General features: G+C 42.8%; 1 protein-coding gene across 4 annotated transcripts in view; it reads left to right on the top strand.

Annotated features, from left to right (window-relative positions):
* Positions 1-12,706, top strand: part of cdk14 (cyclin-dependent kinase 14) — a 207,339-nt gene that overhangs the window by 85,464 nt on the left and 109,169 nt on the right. For all 4 annotated transcript variants that reach the window (XM_051407317.1, XM_051407316.1, XM_051407318.1 and 1 more), the window contains one exon: positions 6,037-6,160. In XM_051407317.1, the coding sequence (XP_051263277.1) occupies positions 6,037-6,160 (124 nt within the window). The remainder of the gene's footprint in view (positions 1-6,036; positions 6,161-12,706) is intronic.

The following is a 12,706-nucleotide window of genomic DNA, read 5'->3' as shown; positions in this document are numbered from 1 at the left end:
TGAAACTATATGAGCCCCAGTGTGGTGCTGTCACTTTGATACATTGCCTCATGCTTTGCTGCACATTGAATATAAGACAAAAGAACCAAATTCCACTTCATTCTAAGGACAGATAACAGTGAGCAGATCCAATTTTGATTTTGAACGAGAGTTTTGCTTGCCTTGGGTGTGATAGCAATAAGTATTTCATCATTAGAGAGGTGGCAGTGTGTTTATTGGAGTGCTGATGATGGATTGTTGTTCATGTACTAGGGTCACTCCTCAGGTGATAGATTATGTTAATGGCTGATTTAACTACGATCACGCAGCTTGTTTCTCTCCTGCAGTTTTTAACTAATAATATATCATGGTTAGACCTCTCTCTCTCTCTCTCTCTCTCTCTCTCTCTCTCTCTCTCTCTCTCACTCACTCACACACACACACACACACACACACACACACAAACATACTTTAGGGTTTTTTCTATTCAATGAAAGAACATTCTGTTTTCCAATGTGTATTCAGCTATTTAGCAGCATTTCAGTGAAACCTCAGGTGAACGGGGTTCTTTTCTTCCTGTGGGTGAGGAAAGGCAGCCATTGGAGTACTTCCAACAATTAGACTGGCATTAAATTATCCTGGTATAGTACAAACAATGAGACACTGCATTGAAAAAATTAAAAAGTACAAAAATTCAAAGGCACAAGACTGTATACTTAACAACTTTGGGAGGGAAGCCAAGTACCGGAGCGCATTGCAGCAGGAAACATCCAATCACTGAGCTTCAAACTCTGTTGCTATATAGCTAATGACAGCTAATGATTGCACTGATTTTACATATGAGTCAGTTTACTCTTCATGGATTACTAATCAGACTGTGAGAACAGTCGAGGTGCTCGGGACAAGCTTTGTCAAGGCTGTCGCCAGAGTTATCTCGTCTTTGTCTTTTTCTAACAGAAAAGCTGTGATACAAAGAGGAGGTGTGGAAAGTGCAGCAATGTTTTCCAGAGTCCTCTCCATAGCAAGAGTGAATTATGTTAGTGGGAACTATAGTATTTACTGGCATCAGACAAACGTCTCATGAGCTTTACGTAAAGTTTTTAAAAATGTTTGGTTTTTTACCTTTTAAGATTGCATCTTCAGTTATATTGTACCCCTATGCGACGCATGCTTCCGAAGCATGAACTAACCAATTTCAACCAATAATATCATGCCATTCACCCGTTCATCAATCTTCACTTTAAGCGACACAGAGCGAAGATTCATTAGTTAGCAAGCTAGCAACAGCATGGCTAGCTACCAGAGCTTGTGTTTCTGGCAGAGGTGATTTACAGTTTCAAGATGAACTCGTTGCTAAAAGAAGCTAACTGTCGCCAACAGTAATGTTGGATGCTGTTAGCTAGTTAGCTTGTGCAGCTAACGCTAGTCCACTTAGCCCCGGGGGGAAAGGAGCAAAAACCGGCAATAAAACCATCTCTGTACTTTATTCCTTGGCTGCATCGGAGACTGTACTCGGTCCTGGTCTGGATGTGCTTTTCACTTTTTTTACTGGGATTTTTGTGCCATGCCTCCACAGTATCCATGTATTTTGACTGACATGATTCCCAATCAGTATTGTTCTTGAAATGTTAAGGCCTTATAGTCTGGGATCGCTCTGAGTAACAACCCTACTTTATTGTCAGTCCAGACAAAATGATCTGTTTTTGAGCTTGCATTCGCCATCTTCCTGTTCACCACCATCTACTGGCCTGGCATGCATACTACACTTTTTAAAAACACAACGGACAAACCTTTCCATTTCCAGCACAACCATTGTGGTGTAAACAGGGCCTTAGAATGAATCGCATCCATATTCACACAGGCGACCATCATTTGTTGGAGGAGGCAATTGCTGAAAGTAAAAAAAGGGCCACTCCTTTTGTTGCTTCTATATATTTTATTTTACACCGTCACCTCTCCTTTAGGTACTTTTTGTCACCTGCTATTTCTTGTGTGTTTATTTTCCTGCTCGCTCTATGGTTAATATGTGCGGTCACACCTTTAACTGCAGGGTTCCTTTCAATACATTCACCCAGATGGACGTCTCATAGTCACTTATTATAGTTGGGTGAGCTCGTCTGGTAAGCAGATGTCTGTGCCAACAAGCCAAATGTTCACCCGCAACCATGCTGAGCCTGTTTGACTTGTAAGAAGAAGAACGGAGACATCTACCAACTTTTCATTTCAAGTGTGCATGGGTATAAATATGGCCAGTTGTTGACTGGACCTACATAATTTAACTCTAAAATTGGCCATCTTGAGAACAGTTTAGAGTATTATTATTGTCAAAACAGTCTGAATAGCCTCCACAAACTGCTCTCAGCACTTCACTTTTCATCAAATACCGGAATGCAAATGGAACTGAGCCGTTTCAGGCGAAGCCAAACAGAAAGCTTCTTTAGAGGAAGGTTTTGATGTTTGAATTGAAGAGCTGACTGAAGAGAACAAAAAGTGTGATTTTTCTCTCTCTTTATCAGCGTGCAGTTGCACCCCTAACAAGGCGAGGGCTTTTCAGAAGTGTGTTTTGATATACATGAGTAAACACACATTTCCCATGCTAATTTGCCGCACCGCAGTTCATCTCTCACCCACTGAGTGCTGGAATAGTAAACTGTTGACCCGGTGACTCCAGATGCCAGACAGAGCCCGTCCCTGATTGGACTCCACGGTGCTTCAATCAGCTTAATTGGCCGAGACTATAGTATCAGTGAGAGGAGTGAAATGAGAGGGGAATGCTAGGATTGGAATAAAATTGAATGCTGGATCGTGCACACCTCATTATTTGTTGATTGACACGTCTTGGGATGGGGGGGTGAAGAGCTGCCACATCTGCCACGGCAAACAAAAACAAGTTTAATGTAGCTCCAACCTCAGGTACATATTAGAATTTTGTTGATATTCATTTTTGAAAGCTCATAGTGCCAGCAGCACTTCATGCAGTATGCACATATTAAAAACTAAATTTATTTTGTGGATGCAGTTTGCTTTATGAGCTCCGCAGGCAGGTGGAGGAGTGTGTTTAATTTCAGCAGTAAGATAATTGGCAGTAAAAATGTAAATTTAAGTACAATTAAATCTTTATTCATATGATATGTCAGCAGAAGTGCATTCATGCGTTTTCATGAGTGTTTTTATGAATGAATTTGCTGTTATTATATTTTTCAGTGAAATCCTCCAGTCTTTAGTCTTGCTTTCTTTAAAATATTTCAATTATTACATAAAGTTAGGGTTTGTAGTTTCTGATCTGCAGTTTTTACAGGTGAAATATTCATTCATGAGCATGCATGAGCCTGAAGCACACCAGAGTTAAAATAGATGATTTCAACAAAGAGACAAGAGCTAAGAAACTGGAACCTCTGGGTTCTGTTCATAGACTGTGTGATTAAATGGATATAGTCTCTGTGATGTCACCCATAGGTTTCTGAAGAGCCATTGTAAAGCTCAGTGTGGTGGGCTCTGGCTGTCACCATCTTGGCAGTCCTGACTCTGCCGGCTCCCGGCCAATCCAGAAGTGGGCAAAGAGGTGGAGCAGAGGCAGGTTGAATGAACCCTGGTTACTGAAAACAGCCACCTGTGACAGAACCCACCTATCAGTCAAAGCGTCCATGCCCTTGATTATGCATAACTTTAAATTAACCCCAGTACAGATGTCACAAACAGGGATATCACCTACAAAGACCAAAACTGCTTTTGTACCAAGCTGCACAGACATTTTTTCGACAACAGTGATTACATCTACCGAGCTGGAAGAGAGTGTGAATGGATGTGAAACCAAGAGCACTGGTATCATTTCATGGGAGATTTAATTTACTTGTTGTTAAAGCTGCATAAATTTTTTTGGCCACTTCCGGGCAGTGCAAGAAGTTGTAAACACATTTTACAACAACACAACATTGACATTTTATCACCTCATAAAGTTTTTTTTTTTTTTTTTTTTTAAGTTTTGTTTTTGTCCTTTGGTTGGCTTTATTGATAGAGACAGCTAGGGTGGGTGGAGAGAGAGGGGATGACACGCAGCAAAGGGCCGCAGGTCGGATTCAAACCTGGGCCGCTGCAACAACTCTGTATATGGGTCACCCGCTGTACCGACTGAGCTAACCGGGCGCTCTCCCTCATAAAGTTTTTGTGTCAAATAAATCCATTTACATATAAAGCAGACAGGGGCAATATTGGCAAACTTTTTTTGAGTTGTGTTCTGAAAGTATTTACTCTCCTTTTAACTCAGCTTTGGTCTCTTTAGATGTTAAATGCCCCTCTGTGTTCATTAGTCACTAACTGTGGCTTTATCAGAGATTTTTCACTGAAAACCCCCCTGTTACAGCTGGAAACAAGCGGACTAGAAACCAAAACAATGAGCTGAAAGAGGCTAAAACATTCTGTAAAGCTCAGGGGATTTTTTTTTTGTGTTCATCACTACAAGTGACTGCTTTCACATTTCACATACTCATTTGATCTAGTTTTCATATAAAAAGATTGATCCTATTGCAGCTTTGAAATTCCACTTCCAGCATGTTGTGTAAATTCAAGATTCAATAAGTGTGCATCAGATACAATTCAGGATGAACTTAGGATGCATCCTTTCTAATATCTAAACATCTATAAAATGTATTTCATTAGTAAGGTCTGTAATAATAATTAAGATTTACATTATTTTCACTTACTGTTATTTAGAAATGTGAACAATAATTGTACATCGAGATTGATTCCTCATCTCTAAACCCAAGAAATAAAATCAAACTTTCTGTACCATATTGAATTACATAGCATCATGTTATTTTACATTGTATGACATTGAATCACATTGTGTTGAATCAAATGAACTGCACTGCATCACAATGGGGAATTGTGTTCTATCTCATTGGTAGTTGCTTCATATGTATCTTTTATTGTATCAGATTGTTGGCAGTGCATCAAAATGCCTATTGCATTGGCCTTAGTGATGGAGAAGCACATCCCTAGTAAAATGTATGTTTTTTTTACTATATAGATGGTACAACTCGGGGGAAATGTCAGTGACATGGTAATCAATGACATACCGCATTGAGTTATGATAGCTAGTCTCCTCTATAATGTCCAGTACAGGACCAAAAACTGCTGAACCGCAATGCTAGAATCCATCATTAACTTCCATAAAAGGGTCAGTTCTGGAAACTAATATTTTTTGGTGAGGGACAAATGTGTGCATTTACCCTCTGGGTTAAGGTTAGCTGATTTGAACTTTTTCTTGCTGTACTGCCTTCCTGCCCCCTGTTGTCAGCAGTCCTGTCTCCTGCCTCTCTGTGCAATTGATTCGCTGCCCTTCACAGAAAATGAAAAGGAGGCAGCAGCCCCGCCCAACTCTGTATGTTTGATGTGATTTCAGCAAAATCTGTCACACCTCGAAGCATTTCTGCTGTCACCTTTTCCACTCTCTAAAACAATCCTGTAACATATATTCGACACAAAGCAAAATCGATATCAGAAGCCACAATTTATGTACGGAAGAGGTGATTTTGAATCAGGGGTAGACAGTTTAATTTACGGTTAAAGCAGCAGCTGTGGAATCAGATGGGCGTTGTGATATCTCATCTGTTTGATCAATGTTCAATAGTCCAAGTGAAGGAAATGATGGCTGTGTTCTTCCTGGCTGATGGCTCCCTATTGATTTTGGTTTTTGTGACTTTGTGATAGAGACAGCATTTCATTGAACTATTTGTAAATAACATGTGGGGCTCACGCCTGTTCTCATTTAGACTGGAATGAAGTCACAGCCCTACTTTAATGATGGATAGGTTTTTACACACATCTTTGCAGCCAGCAGCTGCTCAGTTTAATGTGCCACAGAGATATGTAGATGAAGGCAGAGACAAATGAGAAGAGAGTTATTAAAGGAGTATTGATATTCATTAGCCAGCGTGCGATACAAAAATCTGCCCTCCTTATCATTTTTGTCTTCACCATGTTGTTTGTACATAATATACTACATAAATATACTTCTGTAAAAATAGTCCTTTCCCTTTGTTCACTTGTGTTTTCTAGCTGTTCCTGTTCCAGTTACTGAGAGGCCTGTCCTACATCCACCAGAGGTACATCCTTCACCGCGACCTGAAACCACAAAACCTGCTCATCAGCGACACCGGAGAGCTCAAACTCGCTGACTTCGGTGAGTTGGCCAGACACTGATGCTCTTTTTTTTGTGTATCCGTAAGTAATGTTGAATATCCTCTGTCGGTGTGCTTCAGTCCTGATATGAAGGCGGAGTACCATTTATACCATGATGGCTAACCCTTTAAAGACACAACAAGATGAAAATCCGGTCTCCCTGTGTTAATGGTTCTTTTAAAGCAGGGGTCAGCATTTTTAGATCAAAATCCTTCTGGTTTCTCTTCCTGTAAAACGTTAACTTATTTTTGATGACTCGTCTTTAACTTGGGTGTAGTTATATAAATGTATCCAATCAAATGTGAATGCGGGGACCTAAATATGGTCTAACTTGTTCCCTTATCCTCCTCCTCCTGATCTAACAACACAGGGGAGGGAGGTACCATGGGTGAAAGTGAAAAGTTGCCTACAGCTATGTAAATGGTAAATGGACCTGTACTTGTATAGCGCCTTTCTAGTCTTCTGACCACTCAAAGGCTTTAAAGTGCCACATTCACTCAGTGATGGTAAAGCCATGACGAACTAACATTCAACCCCCGGCATCGGAGCAAGGGGGTCGCTCAGGATACTCGACATGTGGCACCGGGCCGGGTCGAACCCACACCTTCCGATTGAGGACGACGCTCTGCCTCTGAGCCACAGCCGCCTATGTCTGAAATGTCTACCAGCTTTTTCTGTGCGAAGCTAATTGAAACTTCAAACAGGGTCCAGTCTTCCTCTCTTGTCTGTTTCGTCTTGTTGCGTCGTTACATCTTTTATGTATTTTTTACAAAAAAAAAAATACATACTGAAGTGAAGTACAGATACCTTAGAACTACTTAAGTACAGTAATAAGGTAATTATACTTTGTTACTTCCCACCTCTGCTTACAGCATCATGTTTTTAAGCAGAGGGCAACTGACCAAGTGGCAGTATTTGATGGCGTGGGAGTGAGACGGGGTTGTATTAGCATGTCACAATTTGTCTACTTTGACAACTTCTCTGACATGTTCTGTGATGTTGGCCTTTAGAAGGACAGAAGGACAGAACCCTCTTCCATGCACAACAGTAAACATGAGGAATAATGTTGGTGCTGACAGGTGGAAGACCTGTCACCTTCCTCCCAATCACCCACTGTATGTATGTCATGCAAGTTGTGAAGGAAAGCTAGCTGTGATTGGCAGATTATGTTGGTTTAAACATGTCATCTGCCATGTATCCCAGCTTCTATGATCACATTATAAGACACAGATTTTCTCAAAAGACAAGAAATATTGTGCAGTCTAATCCCAGGATAATGGGATTCTTACTTTTTGGCCCCAGAATTGGGGTAGCTTTGGATGGTCTGTCGATCCATCTGTCCAACACTTTGGCCAAGATCATGATATCTTGACAACTAGTTGACCCCCTGACCTTTTCTTTCCTTGACCTATCATCTATTGCCAGAATGTCTACTTGTATGCAAGACGGATCAAATCAAAGAACAGATCACCACGAAAGTTGTTTAGCACATTAATGGTCTCATTTATTCTGGCCAAAGCCTAGTAAGTGTGTGTGTGTGTGTGTGTGTGTGTGTGTGTGTGTGTGTGTGTGTGTGTGTGTGTGTGTGTGTGTGTGTGTGTGTGTGTGTGTGTGTGTGTGTGTGTGTGTGTGTGTGTGTGTGTGTGTGTGTGTGTGTGTGTGTGTGTGTGTGTTAGGAACCCCTCCTGAAGTGGCACCATATGGCTTGGATCCATGCTCAGTAAACACTGCCTACATGGCCTGTCTGGCATCCTGGGGGGCAGACAAACTGACAATCCTGCCTTCTGTACACTCCATCCATCCATCCATCCATCCATCCATCCACCCCTCAGTCATTTACCCACCCATTCCCTAAATCCCTCAAACCTTCCTTCCCCTCTACCGTCTATCTCCTCTGCCCCTTCATCCCTCTGGCCAGACAGATTGGGGGAGGAGGAAGCTGGCAGCTTCATCAATAATGCAAACCTTGTATTAGTGCAAATACATTACTGTAAGGGAAATGAGAAGGAGAAAATAATGGCCAAAATATCAAATGAGGAAGAATGAAAATCTCTGGCCTATTAGTCTGTCGCAGGAGCTGTGCTTATCGACAAACACACACAAAACACAGAATCAGCTTTCGCCTGAGGGATGCCAGATGAGGAAGGTGAAGGCTGCTTGTGTGTGTGTGTGTGTGTGTGTGTGTGTGTGTGTGCGTGTGCGTGTGTGCGTGTGTGTGCGAGAGAGATTGTGTGGCCGCCAGGGCTCCCTGTGGTCCCAGGACTTGGCAGCAGGAATACTAACGGCCAACAGCTGAGGCCTGTGGCACTGGTTGGGGTAAACGAGGGAGACAGAGGCATAGTGTCAACAAAGGAGCGGCTGAGAGGTACAATAAGAGGAGGCAGAGCACTCAGTAGGGATGAGACTGTGTGGTGATAGGATGGAGGGTACAAAGAAGAATAGATAGGGGATTGCTGCAATGACAACATGTAGTGAGATGGGTTGAGGGTGAGTTGGCAAGTGATAGTAGTGGATTCTATCAGAATAACTAAAACCTTGATTTTCCTTCCTCCCCTGGTGCTCATCAGTGCTTTTACCCTGGTAGTAGTAGACTGATCCATCAGTTTGTACATTCAACTCATTTATGGTTCCTAGACAATGATTCTTAAAAGAGTAAGTATAACTACTATATAGAAAGTATTACCTCTCTGGGTCCAAAGATATGTTTATTGAATGCGTGGCCACACCTGTGATCACAACTGGGTGTCAGTTGTACTTGGACCCAGACCCAGTGGTGGTGTATAGAATGTGGAAGAGAATGTACTTGCCACTAGTTGGCAGTAAGATTATTTGCCTGGTTGCAGTTGCTCTTGGTAAACCTTAAAGTCTATAAACATATATGTGAAGGCAAGGGAAAAGATTTTGGTATCAGAAGCGTTCTGGTTTCCGTTTGAAGTCCAAGTAGTATTGACCAATTACGTTTGCGCATGCTTTAATTGCATAAACAGTCCGTCTGGAGAGTAAACGACGCGGAATGCATTGGCCAAAATCCAGTCTTGGAACCAATGGACTATCTTCTAACCGAAATGTAACACTGATATGCAGATATGTGTTTATAGAGATTACCATTCCTCTGTCTTAAATTGGTAATCAGACTGGAAACAATGACCGTCACACAGAAGCAGTCTTGCACCGGATTTCCATGATCTGACCTTTCTTCTAGCTCTGATCAGGTTGAACTTTTATTTGACCAGTGATTTATCCCATGACAAGGTATTCCAAATACGTACAGCTGCATTTACAGGAAATTTTATATAGTTTCCAGAGGATGGATCTTTATGTTTTTGACAACCACTTGATCTGTCTTGTAGGACCGCTATCGTCAGCCCAAAATATGCGGTGCAAACAGTGAACAGTGCAAATGGAAGTAAGTAAAACAGTGCAAATGGATGTGCAAAAAACCTGTTAGAAATTGTCCATTGTCTGTTATCTGTTGTCCTCCCTGCCTTTACTGAGAGCTGTTGTACAGTCTGATGGCCAGGGGGACGAAAGAGTTTTTAAGTATGTTGGTGGAGCTGGACTGGGACAGCAGTCTGCCATTGAACACACTCCTCTGCCTGGTGAAGGTGTTGTGTAGAGGGTGGTGGGCATTGTCCAGTATGGACTGCTGTCCAGGGTCCTTCTTTCTGCCACTGTCACCAGAAAGTCCAGCTCTGTGCCCACTACTGAGCCAGCTCTCCTCGCCAGTCTGTCCAGTCGACTGGCATCTCTCCTCTTGCTGCTTCCTCCCCAGCAAACACAGCAGAAAAGAGGACGCTGGCCACCACAGACTGGTAAAACATCTGCAGCAGTTTTTTGCAGATGTTGAAGGACCCCAGCCCAGGAAGTACAGACGGCTCTGCCCTTTCCTGTGGAGAGTGTCCATGTTTGCTTTCCAGTCCAGCTTGTCGTCCAGCTGCAGCCCCAGATATATAAGTCCTGACCACCTCCGCATTGACCCCCTCAATGGACACAGGTTGGAAATTTGGTTTCTTCCTTCTGAAGTCCACCACCATCTCCTTGGTCGTGGAGGTGTTCAGCTGCAGATGGTTGGACCCGCACCACCTCACAAAGTCCTCGACCAGGCTCCTGTACTCCCCCTTCCATCCTTGATACAGCCAACTATCGCAGTGTCGTCCGAGTATTTCTGCATGTGGCAGAGCCCAGAGTTATACTGGGAGTCAGATGTATACAAGGTGAAGAGGACGGGAGAGAGCACAGTCCCCTGTGGTACTCCGGTTTTGTTGACCACAGTGTCTGACGTGCAGCCCTCCAGTCTGACGTACTGTGGTCTCTCTCCGTGAGGTAGTCCGTAATCCATGTCACCAGGAGTGGGTCCACCCTCATCTCTGTCAGGTTGTCTCTCAGCAGGAGCGGCCGGATGGTGTTGAAGGCGCTGGAGAAATCCAAAAACGCGATTCTCACAGCGACGCTCTCCTTGTCCAGATGAGAGTGGGCCCTTTGGAGCAGATAGAGGATGGCATCCTTCACGCACACCTTCTCCTGGTATCCAAACTGCAGTGGATCTTGTGCGTGGTGGATCTGGGGTCTGAGGACATGGAGCAGCAGCCGTTCGAAGGTCTTCATAATGTGTGACGTCAGTGCTACTGGTCTGAAGTCACCCGGCTCCCTGGGGTGTTTTGTTTTGGGAACCGGGATGAGATATGAAGTCTTCCAGAGCACTGGGACCCTCCCCAGCTGCAGGCTCAGGTTAAAAACATGCTGGAGTGGCTCCCCCAGTTCAGCAGAACAGGCTTTAAGCATCCTTGGACACACTCTGTCCGGGCCTGCTGCTTTCCTTGGACGAAGCCTCCTCAGCTCTCTGCTCACCTGATCCTTGGTGATGGTGGTGGGGAGGGGGGTTGAACTGTCCATGGGTGTGGAGGGTGGGGATGGTCTGAAGTCTGAGGTGGTGGAATTGGGGGAGGTGATGGACATGGTGGGGGTGTGAAGTGGGCCGTCGCAGTGGCCAGAGCTCCATATCCCTGCTGCTGGTTGTGGAGTTCATCCAGATGCTCCCCTCTGCTCTTCAGTGGGTTTGCTTACTTTTTAATGAGCTGCACAAACAACCACAAACAACAAATGTGGCTTTGAGGATCCCATGTTTCATTTCAAGGACACAACTAATTGGGGCCAACTTAAGTAGTGTGTGGGGGGTGATTTATGTTGTTTGTGTAGTGGAGCTGTGTGAACCGTAATCACTGCATCCCTCTCTGTCACACACACACACACACACACACACACACACACACACACACACACACACACACGACACAAATAGTTAATCTTATATAAATCTGCCGCAACTTATATTTAATGAAATTAAAATGTTTTTTTCTGGTTACCCCCTGGAGTCCAATCAAGGGCCCCAGGTGAAAACTCATTTAAAGGACCACATCATTGGTCTTGTGTGTTTTTATCCTATTCAAATCATTTACATCACAACTGATAACTAAAAATACTACTAACTTTCAGATATCCACTGGTTTTCATTTATTTATGTCCCTGCTGTATGAAAATCTGTTATCAGACTCTCCAAACATGCTTGAGTTGTGTAATCCACTCTAGTGAACGTCATTGGAGTGCATTCAACACATTTGTCGTCCAAAAGGTAGCTTTTAAAGGTCCAGTGTGTAAAATTTAGGAGGATCTATTGTCAGAAATGGAATATGGGAATCTTTATTTTCCTTACTTTAGAATGAGATGTTTTTATCTACAGAGGGAGTGGGTCTTTTTCTAGAGTCTGCCATGTTAAACCGCCATGTTTCTACGGTAGCCCAGAACGGTTCGTAGTCTCTCAAACGCTTCAGAGCCCATTCTCTTTCCAGGTCATCAAATACCGATGCAAGTGATGTTCTGTTGGTTGCAAGTTGCAACTTCACCGTTAAAGGTCCCGTGGGCAGGATTTAGTGATGGTTGCAGATTGAAGAAAAAGATTCTGGCCTACTATAGAAACCTGGTGGACTCCATGTAAGGAGATAAAAACAGCTCATTCTAAGGTAACGAATACACAGCAATTCTTATATTAAGGTGATTATACACTAATGAAACCATACCTGTGAATATTATATTCCATTTCTGACAACATATTCTCCTCCTTACACACTGGATGTTTAATGTCCCAATCCACAATTGAGTCACCATACACCTATTCCAGATTGGAACTTAAACCTTTACCATAGACCCTGTTCAAAGGATTTTAACCAAAACCCCATTCAAATTGTGATCATTTGTACACTCAGAAACAAAATTAGTTCACTTACTTATGTTAAAATATGCACTAATCATCACTCGTCATTTTACCATTATTACAAACTTACTGACAGATGAGCAATCTCTGCTATAATTGCTGTATATTATTTGAATTTATAATTATTTGGGATATAATTATTCCATTAGGTCTAACACTTCAGAGCTATAAATTTGTAGTAGTAATATGTCATCTTGCTTTTCATATAACTTCCTGGAGCCACACACACATGTAAGTGTTGGCAGCAAGCTCACATTGCCGTCACACAAAAATGACTTT

The sequence above is a fragment of the Dicentrarchus labrax genome, unplaced genomic scaffold (assembly GCF_905237075.1).
Source record: "Dicentrarchus labrax unplaced genomic scaffold, dlabrax2021, whole genome shotgun sequence".
Taxonomy (NCBI): Eukaryota; Metazoa; Chordata; class Actinopteri; family Moronidae; genus Dicentrarchus; species Dicentrarchus labrax.
The sequence above is the reverse complement of the archived record's forward strand: the minus strand, read 5'-3'. Positions and strand labels throughout refer to the sequence as shown.